Source organism: Mastigoproctus giganteus, chromosome 7 (assembly GCF_048544385.1).
Source record: "Mastigoproctus giganteus isolate SK-2022 chromosome 7, ASM4854438v1, whole genome shotgun sequence".
NCBI lineage: Eukaryota > Metazoa > Arthropoda > Arachnida > Uropygi > Thelyphonidae > Mastigoproctus > Mastigoproctus giganteus.
This window is the reverse complement of record NC_143581.1, coordinates 60453042-60469680: the sequence shown is the minus strand read 5'-3', so window position 1 is coordinate 60469680 and position 16639 is coordinate 60453042. Positions and strand designations below refer to the sequence as shown.

Here is a 16639-nt window from a genome sequence, read left to right as displayed (position 1 = left end):
ATAGCTGTAACCGGGTTCCTCTTAGCAGAAAATAAAGATAATAATAATAATAATAATAATAATAATAATAATAATAATAATAGGAGGAAAACTTTTTTAATGTGTAGAGATATATACAATATTTTTCTTTTAATCTCAGCCTCATTGTATTTGTATGCTAATTCAAATGAAATTTGGACTTTTTTTAATTAAGTGCTGCTGTCTACTTTCGTTTGTTTCTCCGCATGATGAAAACGTGGTTGTGAGCTTGTATTTCTTTGCGATAGTGAACGGTGTTGTGAATAAAGTTTTCTGAGATACTGTTTATCTTTATTAATGATGTGCATACTTGCGTAATATAAATGAATGCTTATTATTTTCAGCTAACGATAAAGAATCGAACGTTGAAATTTCCCAGTGAAGGAAATAATTTATAATAATAATTTCGAAGACAAGGCAACATGGTAAGAAAGAAAGACTGCGATTGAACTGAATTGTTATCCTGTTGCATTACGTGTTGATTAAGTAATAGTTCATAAGAAAATAAAAGCACCTTTTCCTGATGTACAGGGGCTGTAACTCGGTGAACGACAATATTTAGTTTGTTTTATTGGGTTATCAAGACAGGAAATTCGGCGTTTTTAAAATTTTTTTTTTTAATAGCGACTGGTCACTAGTACCGTTGATTTACGGGATGGTAGAGAGGATGCAAAAGTATTGTATTTCGGTTCTAAATATATTTCACTCTTCCCCCCACACTCCACCTAAAAAATAAGGAACCCAGCAAGGCGACCCTTGTGTTCACAAAGAATTATATATGTGAATCTTTTTATTCTGTTACGTTTTAATTAAAGAAAACATTCCTAATGAGCACTGATTTTTTTTAGATTTTTGATTGTTCAAAGAGGGAAACGATTTTTCCCTCTTGGAATATCCACTATTACAGTGGCATTTCTACCTGAAGCCTTTTTTGAACATCAATATCCGTACTTACGGATTTACAAATCAAAGGCATCACTCCATAACCACCATATTAACCAGTGGGTATAGTTGCACTGTGCCTAGCAACGTTAAAATTTTTTAACAATGTTTTACTCTCTTTGTATTTTAAGAACTGTAAGAAAGATCTGTTCTTTAATAAATTTATATATAGCAAATATAGGTTCTGTTTTTATACAAAGAGGCAGAGTTGCAACTGCCATTTTTTTTCTCATAAAGTGAAAGAAATTAATAGAAGTGGTGAAATTTTGAGATTTTTTTTATTGCAAAATCAGTATAGTCTTCAAATTGTATATATATTTGCAATTCAACTTCTCAGTCAGCTTTAGCTTCAAAAAAAAAAAAAAAAAAAAAAGATTTACCTTTGCAGTTTATTCCCAAGGTGGCAAGATACATCTAGCAATGATAAGTATGCACATGTAACAGTGTTAAATTGTTGCCATCACTTTGTAAGAACAAGTGATAAGAACATTATAGTAGTAGTAATAGAGGCATGTGATGTAAGAAAGCAAGCATATGAGCTTATGTAGCATCAGCCGAAAAAAAAAAAAAAAAAATTCACACAACCATTCCCACTAAAAGTTTGTCCAGTTCCTCCTTGAATTTATTTTAGCTATCAACTTCCACAATGACAGATGGAAGTTTGTTCTAGCAATCTGTCATTTTTTTTCTCATAAAGAGAAAGAAATTAATAGAAGAGGTTAGAAATTAGAGGTTATTAATAGAAATTAATAGAAGAAATTAATGTGAACTTTTGAGATTTTTTTTATTGCAAAATCAGTAGTCTTCAAATTATATATTTTTTCTGATTTTGCAATGAAACACATGCAATTTAACTTTTTTGAATTTGAAAGTGTCTGCAATTCTGCCCAGACACGATAGGAGGGAGTATATGATGAGAGCCTTGTCAATCAATTTGGTCCTGGAGAAATTGTGCAAGGCTCAAGGGGTAGAATTTTTCTCAGCCTGGTCTGTGCTTGTTAACAGGAGAGACTGCTACAGGGATGGGATACACTTAAATAGAAAGGGTGCAAGAATATTTGCTGATGCTATCAAGGCAGAGTTAGGTGGGTCGGAAAACTGCAAGCTTGGGGGGGGATACACGGACTAATAGATTAACAGTAGCTGCTGGCAGAGGAGAAAGTGATTTTTGCACTGCTTCTATTGAAATGCAATTGAGCAGCAGCCTGGGGTTCAGTGTTGGGTCCATTGATATTTATAAATAATATTGATGATGGTATATATCAAGCTTAATGTCCAAGTTTGCAGAAGATACAAAAGTTGGCAGGGTTGTTAAGGACACTACTGACGCTATGCTGCTGCAACAGGATCTGGAAAGGTTGAGCAGATGGGCTGAGAGGTGGCAAATGAAGTTTAACATTGACAAATGCAAACTACTGCATATGGGAAGCAGTAACCCCAGAATAACATATCAACTGTGTGGTACTACACTGACAGTGGTAGAGAGTGAAAAGGACCTGGGAGTAATTGTGCAGGCAGACATGAAGTTTTCTGAGCAGTGCAGATGGTCTGCAAGAGTAGCTCATGGTGTCTTGTGAATGATATACAGGAATTTTTCTAGCAGGGACAGGGATGTGATTATCCCCTTGTATAAGGCAATGGTCAGGCCACACCTTGAGTACTGTATACAGGTCTGGAGGCCGAATTTTAAGAAGGATGTAGAGCTGTTGGAATGAGTACAGAGAAGGGCAACAAGATTAGTGAATGGAACAAATGGTTGCTCTTACGAAGAAAGGCTTAAGTTTTGCAAATTACAGTGTCTGGAGACTAGGCACCTGCGAGGTGATCTGATTGAGGTGTATAAAGCCTTGAATGGTTTGAGCATGCTCAATGCTGATGGGATTTTTCCTCTTGCTCAGAGTAATCACCTGAGAGGGCATAAATTCAAATTGAGGAAAGACAGTTGTAGGATAGATGTGCGAAAGTTTGCCTTTAGCCAGTGGGTGGTTGATTGCTGGAACAAACTTCCATCTGTTGTAGAAGTTGATAGATTAAACAGATTGTTATTATTATTAGCTATATGGTGCAAGGAAGTCTGAGGCTTATTCTGCACCAGACAAAAAAAAATTTCTGAGTTACCATGAGAGAGAGAGTGAGTGAGTGAGTCAAAAGTAGAAGGGAATCGCCAAGAATGAGAATGATGATATCCAGCTTGACACACCCTGGGTGTGTTAAGCCTATACTCACCAGATGTGAACCCCTGAGATTCAAGGCAGAACTAGACAAACATTTGGAGCGAAGGGTGTGTGTGTTTTTTTTGGCTGATGCTATATAAGCTTGCTCTCTTGCATCACGTGCCCATGCTAATTAACCACCCACTGGCTAAAGACAAATTTCCGCACATTTATTCTACAATTGTGTTTCCTCAATTTGAATTTCAATCCTCATTCCAGGATTATAGCTTTCAGAGTCATTCTAGCTAACTTGGAGGCTGAGGTTCTTGGATAAAATTGTTTCATAGATAAAACTTCTCTCTATTACTGTGACCTTGAAATGATCAACAGTCTGCAGAGTCGTGACAGTCCAGATATTGCAATGCAAAAAAAGATTAAGGTCCAGAGAACTTCTGGAAAGCTGTTAACATAATTTTAATATGGTGTTAGTCATGATGGTGCATAAAGAAGATGCTCTCAAATAGGTGTGGAACATTTATAGTAGCAGTGTGATACTGATGCAGCAGCTAATATCCCTGTACAGGTATCTTTGTTAACAAATAAACTGAAAAGTATAATTACCCAATTATGGATTCTGTGATTTAAGGGATTCTGTGATGTGTTTTATGGATTCTGTGATTAGTATTAGTAGAGGCATATGATGCAAGAAAGTAAGCTTATGCAGCATCAGCCAAAAAAAGAAAAAAAACAAAAAAAAACACTTCCATTTCACCCCTCCGTTCGTACGAAATACTTGTCCAGCTGAGCCTTAAATTTATTTAGACTATCAACTTCCACAACAAGGGATGGAAGTCTGTTCCACCAACCAACTACCCGCTGGCTAAAGGGAAATTTCCGCACATCTATCCTACATCTGTCTTTCCTCAATCTGAATTTATGTCCTCTCAGGTGATTATTCTGAGAAAGAGGAAGAATCCCATCGGCATTGAGCATGCTCAAACCATTCAAGACTTTATACACCTATATCAGATCACCTCGCCGGTGCCTAGTCTCCAGACACTGTAATTTGCAAAACTTAAGCCTTTCTTCGTAAGAGCAACCCTTTGTTCCATTCACTAATCTTGTTACCCTTCTATGTACTCATTCCAGCAGCTCTACATCCTTCTTGAAATGAGGCCTCCAGACCTGTATACAGTACTCAAGGTGTGGCCTGACCATTGCCTTATACAATGGAATAATCACCTCCTTATCCCTGCTAGACAAATTCCTGTATATCATTGACAAGACACCATGAGCTACTCTTGCAGCTCGTCTGCACTGCTGAGAGAACTTCATATCTGCCTGTACAATTACCCCAGGTCCTTTTCATTCTCTACCACTGTCAGTGTAGTACCACAGAGTTGATACGTTGCCCTGGGGTTGCTGTTTCCCATGTGTAGTACTTTTCATTTGTCAATGTTAAACTTCATTTGCCACCTCTCAGCCCATCTGCTCAACCTTTCCAGATCCCGTTGCAGCAGCATAGTGTCAGTAGTGTCCTTAACAACTTGGCCAACCTTTGTATCATCTGTAGACTTGGACATTAAGCTTTATATACCATCATCAGTATTATTTATAAATACAGAAAACAATAATGGACCCAACATTGAACCCCGAGGGACTCCACTAATAACATTAGTCCACGAAGAGCAGTGTCCATTGATTACCACTCTCTATCTTCTCCCCCTCAACCACCCCTTTATCCATAGAAGCAATTTGCCTACAATGCCACACTGCTCCAATTTTTGCAGCAGTCTCCCATGTGCAACAGTATCAAAAGCCTTTCTAAGATCCAAGTAGTAGTAGTAGTGGCATGTGATACAAGAAAGTAAGTGTATGAGCTTATGCAGCATCAGCCAAAAAAAAAAAAAAAAAAAAATCACACCATTCCCTCCAAATGCCTGTCCAGTTCCTCCTTAAATTTATTCAACCTATCAACTCCACAACAACAGATGGAAGTTTGTTCCAGCAATTAACCACCCACTGGTTAAAGGCAAATTTCCGCACATCTATTCTACATCTGTCCTTCCTTAATTTGAATTTATGTCCCCTTAGGTTTGTAATCTGAACAAGTGGAAGGATCCCATCAGAATTCAGCATGCTCAACCCATTCAAGTCCTTATACATGTCAATCAGATCACCAAGCAGGTGCCTAGTCTCCAGCCACTGCAATTTGCAGAACTTAAGCCTCTCTTGTTAAGAGGATCCCTTCATTCCCCTCACCAATCTTGTTGCCCTTCTCTGTACACGCTTAAGCAAATCTACATCCTTCCTAAAATGAGGCCTCCAGACCTGTACGCAGTACTCAAGGTGCGGCCTGACCATTGCCTTATACAGAGGGACAATCACCTCCTTTTCCCTGCTAGCAAAATTCCTATATATCTTTGAAAAAACCCCATGACCTGCCCTGGCAGCCTGTCTGCATTGCTCAGAAAACTTCATATCTGACTGCACAATTACTCCCAGGTCTTTTTCATTTTCTACCACCTTAAGTCTGAGCAAGATCATCAATATATCAAAGTTATTCCCTGCATCCAGTTGTTTTGTGACTGCATCATAGTATCCAATGAAATTGGTCAGGCAGGACTTTCTCTTAACAAAAGCAAGACTTCAGTTATAGCTGTGTCCGAGCTATAACTGAAGTCTTGTCTAGATGATCCTGCAGTGCTTCTTTAAATAGTGCCTCCATTAATTTTCCTGGAACAGAAGTTAAACTCACAGGTCTATAAATACTTGTCAGCCTTTGATCCTCCTTTGTGAATTGGGTTCACATTTGCACATCTACGGTGTATTGGTACCTCCCCTGAGTCCAAGGAAGCTCTCATAATTATGGATAAGGGTTTGCTTACTTCTTTTGCTGCCTCCTTTAATATAACTGGATAGATCCCATCCACCTCAGTTGCCTTTCTTGTGTTTATCTTCAACAATTTCTCCTCCACTTTACTCTCAGTTAATACAAGATTATCTAGATTACTGCCAGAGTTGAATACACCTCTGGCATTCCCCTCGCTGAATAACTTCTCGTGTGTGCATGTTGATTCAAAATATTCATTTAGTTTGTTAGCTACATGAGCAGGATCATCAACAGTTGAACCATCGAAATCAAGTGGACCAATCTGATTCATCCCCTTCCTTCTATAGTTTACATAAGTAAAGAACTCTTTGCTGTTTTTCTTTGCATCCTTTGCCAAAGATTTCTTATAATCTGCCTTCACCTGCCTAACCTCCTTTGTAACTTGGTTACAGATCAACTTATATCTGTCATAGGCTTCTGTGTCACATGTTAATTTATATGTATCCCATGCATTTTTCTTCTCTGCCATATGTCTCATTAGTTCATCTGACATCCATTTAGACCTAAACCTTGAACAATATTTCTTAGTTGGTATGTAAAGCCTAGTAGCTTCCGAGATAAGTTCTTTGAATTCTTCCCATTTTGAATTTGCTGTTGGTAACCTCATCAGTTGGTCCCACTATATAGAATTTAAATACTGTCTCAGACCATCGTAGTCGCCTTTACGAAAGCAAAAACTCTTCCCTTTACCCCTGATGGTAGTTACCTCTTTCAGTAAATCCCACTTCAGCACACTATGATCACTGCCACCTAGTGGTTCCTTTATCTGCAGATTCTTAATGCATGAAGAATCACTACTGATAATCAAATCAAGAGTATTACTCCCTCTAGTTGCCTCCCGAACATGCTGATGTAGAAAACAATCATCCAATAAATCCACAAAAGCCCTGCTAGTGTGTGAGTAACCAGCCCCCAAATTCCAGTCAATATCTGGGAAATTAAAATCTCCCATTATAAGGCTCTCTCTCTGATGTACTGGTCCACTCTATTTCCCTGTACAGTTTCTTATTATACCCATCAGAGTCATTAGGCCTATAGCACACTCCTACTCTCAATTTTTTATCTCCCAATGCTTATGTCACACCAAACTGATTCGACACTGCACTGTCCAGCGATGTCAACTGGCTTAACTTCCTTGGATTTTAAGTGTTTCTTAACTAATAGCATAACCCCTCCTCCCTTACCATCCTGTCTATCCTTTCTGTACACATTGTAGTCCCCAAATTCCAGTTCTGCATTCCTTATATCTGTGTGACACCATGTCTCTGATATCCCAACAATATCTGCCTTTGATATTTTGAGCAATACCTCAAATTCATCAAATTTATTTACCAAACTCCTAGCATTGGTGTACACGCAAGTATACATGCACCTGTTCCTATTCTTAGCTATCCTAATACAACCCATGTGTTTATTTGCACCGCAATGACTCCCAGCAGTCTCTGAAATATCCTGCATCTTGTTTTCCAGGCTGCTGCTCATTCCAATAGAAGTAGTGCAAGAATCACATTCATCTCTGCCAATGGCTACTGTTAATCTATTAGTCCTTGTATCCCCCCAAGCTAGCAGTTTTCCGACCCACCTAACACTGCCTCGATAGCATCAGCAAATATTCTTGCACCCTTTCTATTTAAGTGTATCCCATCCCGGTAGAAGCAGTCTCTCCTGTTAACAAGTACAGACCAGGCTGAAAAAAATTCTACCCCTTGAGCTTTGCACAATCTTTTCAGGGCCGAATTGATCGACAAGGCTCTCATCATATACCCCCTCCTATCGTGTCTGGGCAGAATTGCAGACCCTTTCAAATTCAACCCTAATTCACAGCTTTTTTTCAACAGTGACCTGTACTTGTTAAGTAATTCTGCCGGTCTCCTACTCTTAATATCATTAGTGCCAACGTGTACAACTATATCACCTTTTGTGCCCTTACAAGGTGATATCCGCTCTACAACGTCACCAACAACTACTAGTTCCTGTGGAACTAGTAGATGTTGGTGATGCCAAACTGGATGCCAAAAGCCAGTTGTCTAGCTGTTTGGATAGCAGATGCAGTCATAATTCAAGTACTTTAAAATATTTTTTAAGCTAATATACATTTTTAAAAATAGACAGTAGGTTCATTTAAACTGTTTCTTCTGGAAGGTTCAAGGCTCTTTTTTTTTTTTTTTTAACACAAAATTTCATTCCTCTTATTCATACGACATTGACATTCAGCTTTAGTTTTTGGAAGCACAATGAGAAGACACTTTTCATATATGAGAATATCTTTCATTCTGTTTCCCTTCATTGATGACATACGGCACTTCCCTAGCCAGGTGGGCAGGATCAGCAGTGCATAGCAGACGCTTCTTGATTAGACCGGGGTTCGAGCCATTACCACCAAATACAGAGAATGCAGAAAGGTCAGGGAGTGACCACCGCATATCCCCGGAGCAATATGGCCTTAGTTGCTAATGCTCCTAAAAACCAAATAACAACATAACATTAATGACATACATATAATTTTATGTATGGTGTTATAATTTTAGTGTAAATTATAATTTTAATTTTCCTCTACCTTTAATTTTCCTCTTTCTGTTATAATTTTAGTTTTCCTCTACCAAACTGTAGAATAATTTCTTTTGATACTTAAATCAAAATACAGTGATCTCCTGATTTATAAACTCCTGACCTTGTGAACAAACATTATTGATACCACAAATTTCATTAATGAAGATAACCCCAGGGGCTCACATCTGGTGAGTATGGGCTTGGCACACCTGAGGTCCTGAGCTGGATATATCATTCTTCTCTTTCTTGGTGATTCCCTTTTACCTCTGACTGTCTTTCTCTTTCTCTGGGTAATTGAGATTATTATTAATATTATTATTATTATTTTTTTTGTCTGGTGCAGTATAAGCCTCAGGCTTCCTTACACCATATAGCTAATAATAATAATAATAATAAAAGTTGTCTTGGAAACTTTTGCTTAACTTCATCAATTTCATATGTTACTTTTGACAGAAAAATGAATGCAAATGAAATAATACTTTAAACATTTGTACCGCATAGTTAATGTATACTGTACATATGCAGTATAATACAGTTTTGTAAAATTAGTGTTAATTTGATAATTTAGTATTGCTGTGTTGGTTATTTTCTTCTTAATCTTTTATAAAAAATGCTTTTGTGATATGTTTGATATAGTATATTATTAAATCTGTAAACTTTCATAAAATAAAAAAATACAGCACACAGTTATAAATTCACTGCCATACTGTTGCAGGATTTTAGAACGAAACACTTAACTGGTGTACCAAGTCTATCATTGAATAATGTAATACTATTCCACATTTTTTTTTGCTTTGCAATACATATTGTATACACTGAGATAGCGTGACATTAAAAACACATATCTAGTATCTGGTTGTACCACTTTTAGTATGTAACATGGCTTGGGTACATTATAGCTTAGGCTCCACAAGGTGCTGGAAGGCAAGGGTGTTCCTAGGAAATTGGCACCTGGGTCCCAATCACAATTTGCCCCCCACCCCCCAAATATTTATATATTTTGTTGTACTTTTATTCATATAAGGATAATTAATAATAAAAGTAATATGATGATAATTATTGACAACAAAATTTACATAATCACAACTAATAAAAAGTGTAAATTAAAAGTTAATTAGAAAAACAACAATGAAGTAAAGGTTATACATACAAAAGTATTACATTTATACATATAAATTATATAACAAAGAAGAATACAATAATATCATTGTAAAAAACTAAATGTTTATTTTTTGTGATTTTGTTATTGAAAAATCATTGACAATTTCAGAAATATTGAAAAAGGCATTGAGTCTCTTTCAGTGCACATAAATGTGCATTGACACCAGTCAATTAATGGTGAAAAATAATTTACAGTGACCAAATCATACAGAAATGATGAACAGGATCTGAATAAATGATTTATTTCTGTTGCCTTTCGGCAACATTTACAGAAATTAACGTTGGCTCTATTTTTTATTTGATTTACAGTGTGGTGTCAATAAATGGAATAATAATAGTTTTAAAATTACTTACTTTTGAACCACTATGACAATACTATTCAAAATCACTATTATTTGTAAAAATTTATGCACTGACCAACAGTTCAGCTTCGATATTCATTATCGAATAACTACTAATGTATACCCAGTGGAAATCTTAGTCGCACGTCATTTCAATCGAGCAAAACCACAACGAAGTAGCAACTCAATGGCTGATCATTGCCACAGGCTGCTGCACATTCTACACAGGTAGAAGTCTCATAACTTAGCTTGTCTTATATAGATCCAGGGCAAGAATGAGCTGCACAGTCTTCTTCCTAAGTGGATTAGCTCCTCCTCGAAATTCCATTCATAAATAGAATAAACGAATGAGTCCTGCAGAATTTCCTAGAAAGGTACTGCGAACAGCATTTCTGGAAATTTTCTGACTAAGAAAAATACAGCCATGTAAAAAAAAAAAAAAAAAAGCTGGAGTACACCTGGACCATGCATGGGTATTGAAGCATTAATTTATATAGTACAATTTAGATAGACAAGCATTATGCACACATCAACAAAAGTTTAGTAACATGTTCATATTCGGAAAAATATGAACATGTTACTAAACTAAAAATTTCTTTATGTGTATGTAAGTTTCAGGTTTTCAGGTGCCTCTTGAATGTTGCTGCTTGGGTACAGTGCACTTCTGGCACCCTGGGATGGCCTGCCCCTGCTGGAGGATGCCTGCAGGTGTAGCTACCCATTCTGACTATGCTGAGTATCTGATGGTACAGAATCCAAGTGTTGATTGGCCCATTCTATTACATCATACACATGTTCATTTGGACTGAGATTGAATAAGTTTGGCAGACATGGAAGAATGTAGAGCTTGCCAGACTGCTTGTCAGGGCAGTCTCCATTATTAGTGCAAAACCATGAGATGCAGCATTGTCTTGTTGAAAGATGTCTTTCAACAAGACAATTTTTTAGTAGACCGGAAGGTGGTCCCATGCATGGTTAGAAATGGTGGATCTGTACGAAACTCCAGTGAGGCTCTGATTGATTGAAAAGGTGAGAGAAGACATCCAGACCAATATGCCACCCCCACTATAGAGTCTGAGTCTGGTACAGAGCCTGTACAACTTCCTTTGTGTAGTGTGGTTTGCACGTGTGGCATGCTAATGTTGAGTGTGCGATATCTGTCTGCCTGCACAGTGCAGTCAGAAACATTGTTCATCAGACCAGGAAACCACATTCAGTCATCCACTGTTCAGTAGCTCCACTCCCATGCCTATTGCAGGTGCATTTGTTTGTGAGGTTGTAGGGGTATTCAGGGTTAGCTGTGATAAGCCAACTCTTCTAGTGTCTGATACATGCCACTTGTGTTGTGTGGTCATTTGCTTCACTCTGGCAAATGACCACACAATACAACACAAGTCTGTTCTGCTGTATAGCATGTAACTTCCTCTTCTGTTTGGTCAACAACATGTAATTGGCTTGCATGGAACCTCTGCTTGGTAGTTCTTTCATTATAAGTCCATTCTTTATACACAACTGTATGGGAACACTGGATAAAAATTACCATGTCAGAGATATTTCTTCCCTGTCCTTCCACACACTTTCATTAGTTGGAACTTTGTTTTCCATTCTTCATGTAGAACATCAATCTACTGGATATTGTAGTGCCAGGCTCTGCCCTTATATAGACACATTGCACTGTGTAGTAGCAGTAGTGGTCATAAATGGATCACAGTTGGGACATTTTCATAATGAAAAGCTATCTCAGTATAAAGTGCACTGTTTGTATAAAAAAAATTTTATTGAAAATTCTGTAACAAAGATGCAAAAATTTGTTTTTGACACATATCCACTCATTATACATAAGGAAAAATTGCTTCTGATTTATGAACTAGTTCTTAGGGATGCATTGTGTTCCTAAACCAAGGGATTACTTTAGATACTTTTTTAGTAATTTTATGTTTTAAAGCTGAATTATAGCATTCATAGTATAATATTGCATTTTTATGATAAAAAAATGGATTTTTTTTTTGTGAATTGTTCTTGTTAGCATGGTCGACTGAAAGTCAAAACTACTGAAGAGCAACAGGAAGCTAAGAAGAAAGAGAGAGAGAAAAAATTAAAAATTTTTAAAGCTGCTACTCAAACTACATTTAAAAAAGTAAGGTTTTGTGTTTAAAGTTGTAAAGACTTTTTTTTTATATATTTGTATCTGGTAGTACTATTTGTTGAAATTAATTTTGTATTATTTCAAAAGCCAGATGAAACTTAGTTTCTTTAGCATTAGTATAGACCAGTGTTTCTCGACCTGTGGTCTGTGAGTTGATTATAGGTGGTCCGTGGGAAGGTAAATTTTATTGTAAGTATAAAGTACAAAGTAAAATTAAAATTGGTAATCAATTGTTTACTTTGTTGTCACAAATCAAGAGGTATGTAAGGCTTACAATGTAAGACATTGTGTGTCTCTAGTGCACTGTTGGTGAGGCCACCAGTTCTGAGCATATAATATGTATTGGATTTGTTTTTGTGTATTTGTAAAGTATTTTTTTACGTTTTCACAAAATTAGTGTGCGAGTTTGTAGTGATTTGTAGTGATTATTTGATTGTATATGTTGGGGGAGTTATTTTAGTTTATTTTTAATTATATTTAATTAATAAGTAATATTTTTTTATTTTAGGAATAAATAATTCCAATAAATTGGAATTATTTATTTTAGTAATTTAATATCAGCCCTATACTCATATAGTATACTGAACAACATCGATAAGTGGCTAAAAACAGAATTTTTGAAACGTCAACCCAATACTAGTCTTTTCATAGATGTAAAGAAACCCTACCCGGTGGTCTGATTTAAGTAAAGAATGCTTGAAGTGGTCCGTGAATGATAAAAGGTTGAGAGGCACTGGTATGGACTATTAGTTAATTTTGTTAATGGACTATTTCTCAAGATGTGCTGTGCAGGTCAAACAGTCATTTTTTTTTTTTATTAGATATCCATGTTTGAACTGCATCAGAGGTTCAAACAGCATCAGGTTTGCTGTCGATCTAATAACAGTAGTTTAGCCACTGAATATTTTAAACTAAAAAAATATTTTTTAGCTTGTTTGTGGAACTAGTCCTGGGTTTCTTCTAAAATGGTACTTTATCTATTACAAGACTACATTATAAAATATGACAATTCACTGCCCACACCATGTTGATAAAATCAGTTTGTAAAACTAAAAATAATTATGTAGTCAAAAAACAACCATGGAATAAATAACATTTGTGCAAAATTTAAAATCTAAAAACAAGTATGGAAGCATGTACACATAACTATTCTTATACCAGTTTGTACAAAATGTCCATTATACCCAGTCCATGACTGGGTGCAAATGTTTTAATTTTTATCATGGTGCGAAATGTTGTCTTTCAAATGTTGTAAAAAATGCAGCATTAAATAAAAAGAAAATCCTTCAGTAATTATATAAATACAATTATAGTAAATGTCAATAATACTTATAATTTATGATCTGGATGTCAGCAAATGATCTGAAGTTTAATTGCAGTGTTGTCTATTTTTTATTTTTTCCACAAAATGCTATTTATTGTACTTGAGGAACAAAGTGTGGAACATGAAAATGTTATTATCAAACTGTAAAATACCAGTATAGGCAACAAGACTTCTTCCAGAAATAGAAACCTTATTATTGAAAGGTTTTTGCAAAAACCTTTATGCAAAATCAACATTTAGATACATTGATTTACAACTTTTAGCAACTTATTTTAACAAAGAATTTTTTCTTTTGTGTCAATTTTCTTTTATTTGTTATAATACGTTTGCTTTCTTTTCTTAAATTCTCTGAGTTCTTTGAACTGTTACAACTGTATATGCTTTTTATAGCACTCAAGGACCAATTTATAGTGCCACAAAAACACACAAAAAAGATTTACTTCATAAAAATTTTCTATCTTTTTTTTCAGCTAGGCTAAATATCACTACAACTGCATGGGTCAAACAATTAGGTATGCATGTGTGCTAAGAGAATAGAAACCACTTCTTTGCTAGCAAGCAAACAGGATACATATGCTTTGGTATAAGCAGTATACAAATTTAACATTGATCTAAATATCTTTTGTTACAAGGTAGATATAAATTTGATTATTGTACTCAGTTGTTTAAATGTAATGATACCGTTTCTCATTACATTTCTTTATATGTTTGCACACAGTGTTACATGCACAGGTGTGTATAATTATTGGTATTCATGATATCTTGCACTTATATAATGACAAAATGTAATTAATAAACAAGGATTAAATCATAATTAGCTGGAAATTTAACAGTAAATGTAAATTATAAGAAAGTATTTACAATACTTCAAACAATGTAATTGGGACACAGTTTCTTGGAAATCAGTAGTAAATGGAACTGCAGATCCTACTTAGGTTCTTATAACTAGGAATGCCACATACTTATCAGGTGCCTTTATGAAAAATCTTATCAGTGCCCCCCCTTCCCAAAAGAATAAAAAAAAAAAAAAAAATTGTAGACAGTTATTTTAATATATTTTGTAATGATCACTGAACACAACAAAAACACTTTGGAATTATAAAAAACTGCAACGTTGCCCTGACCTAGATGCAGAGGCACAGGTTTTAGTCTTTCTCTACATAGTCACCGTGCAGATTTACACATTTTTCCCATCAATGGATGAGGCTATAGATACCATTTTTCTAGAAGTGGTGAGGTTGGTCTTTGAACCATGACTCTGTTGCAGAAATGAGTGTCTCGTCGTCAGGGAAGTGGGTCCCCCGAAGAAATGATTTGAGGGAAGGAAACAAGAAGTCCGATGCTGCAATTTGTGCTGCAATTGCAACAACACAAATGCTGGCCATTTGTGTTGTTGCAATTTCAGAAGTGTGAACTGGGGCATTGTCTTGAAGCATTCTCACATCTTTGGACAGCATGCCACGCCTACATGTTTTGATTTTCTCCCGTAATTTTGTGAGTAAGTTGGTAAAATAAGCACCTGTAATTGTTCTACCTTTAGGCAGGTAATTACACCTTTCTCATCCCAAAATACTGTCAGCAAGACCTTTCCTACTGGTGCTTGGACCCTTGCCTTCTTGGAGGGTGGGGAACCATGATGCCGCCATTCTGTTTTTTACTTTCATGGTCGAAATGGTGTATCCAACTTTCATCCTGAGTGATTAGACGAGTGAAAAAGTCTTCCTCATTTTTTTGGCACAGGGTCAACAACTCTTGCGATTTCTGTTGTTGATCAGCCTTCTGGAAACCAGTCAATAATCCATCTTGCACTCAATTTCCGTAAATGGAGTTGGTCATGAAGGACTGTTTCAACAGAGCCCACACTAATCTTCACCTCCTGGGACAATTCATGCACAGATATCCAGCGATATCTGTGCGTGATCTTCCATTATTAATGACTCCACTTTTCTGATCGTGCTGTCATCAATGGCTGAATGGGGACGACCTGGAATGGGCTCAGATTCTACTTATGTCCGACCACACCTAAACTGTCTGTGCCAGTGGTTCACAATACCATAGGATGGGGCTTCATCCTTATATACAGCAGTCATCTCCTCGTGGATTTCTTTAGGAGATTTCCCCTTCAAGAACAGATACCAGATTACAGCTCTGACTTCAACTTTGTCCATGATACTACTTCGTCACATGTTCAGCTCTGTAAGAGGAAAACAAATTAAGACATACGGCTGAGTACAGAGATACCTTTAGTACACCTTTAGCACCATATATAGAGATATATATGATGCTACACACAGAATATCATGACTCTGCGATATGTGGAAGTAGGTCAGGGCGATTCTTTATTGAACCACCCTCGCATGTTCTAACGTTTTATTACAAAAAAAAGTATCAGAATGTTTCTCATTCTGTTTCTTATAATTTGTCTAGAAAAAAATTTTTGATGATAATATACTGGGTCATGCGCCCACGTTGCATATGCACCCTCTCAAACCTTCAACACCCCAATGTCATGTGCCCCCAAAGCGTCAGCACTCGAGGAAACTGCCCAGCTCGTCGTAGCTCAGGCCTGCTATCTTTTTAGTAATGTTTATAGGAGAATACAAACAAAAAAAAAAAAAAAGAAAAAGAAAAAAAAGAGTAATCATTCTCATTTTTAATTTAAAATTATTTATTTTAATTTTTCAAATTTGTAAACTGTATAGTAACCCCCCTTTCTGATTCGGCACCGTTGTGGTGCACAATCTGTATGCACTAGCCCTGTTCATAATATTAATATAGCAACAACTGGCTGTAAGATCATGGGAAATTATTGGGCAGTTAGCATTAGTAGAGGCAGGGCAGGCGTGAGCTACGGGCGAGCTGGGCGGTCGCCCAGGGTGCTGATGCTTGGGGGGCGCATGACATTTGGGTGTTGAAGGTTTGAGAGGGTGCATATACTTTGTGGGCGCATGCCATTGGGGTGTTGAAGGCTTTGTGGTAGGGGAAAACAAAAGATTTGGGAAAAGGTGTGGGGGCCCTTTCTCTATCGTGCAGTAAACAGTCGAAAATGCGTCAGCCACATGGCATGCTTCCGATACAAAAGCCCTCTGCCTTCCAAAGATTTTAGCGAAA

The 16639-nt window shown here is 36.6% G+C and overlaps 1 protein-coding gene across 1 annotated transcript in view; it reads left to right on the top strand.

Annotated features, from left to right (window-relative positions):
• The first annotated feature begins 354 nt into the window (after positions 1 to 354).
• RabGGTa (Rab geranylgeranyltransferase subunit alpha) overlaps positions 355 to 16639 on the top strand; it is a 141537-nt gene continuing 125252 nt past the window's right edge. The window contains exons 1-2 of the mRNA XM_090378331.1: positions 355 to 443; positions 12085 to 12195. Of these exons, the coding sequence (XP_090234457.1) occupies positions 441 to 443; positions 12085 to 12195 (114 nt within the window). The 5' untranslated portion in view covers positions 355 to 440. The remainder of the gene's footprint in view (positions 444 to 12084; positions 12196 to 16639) is intronic.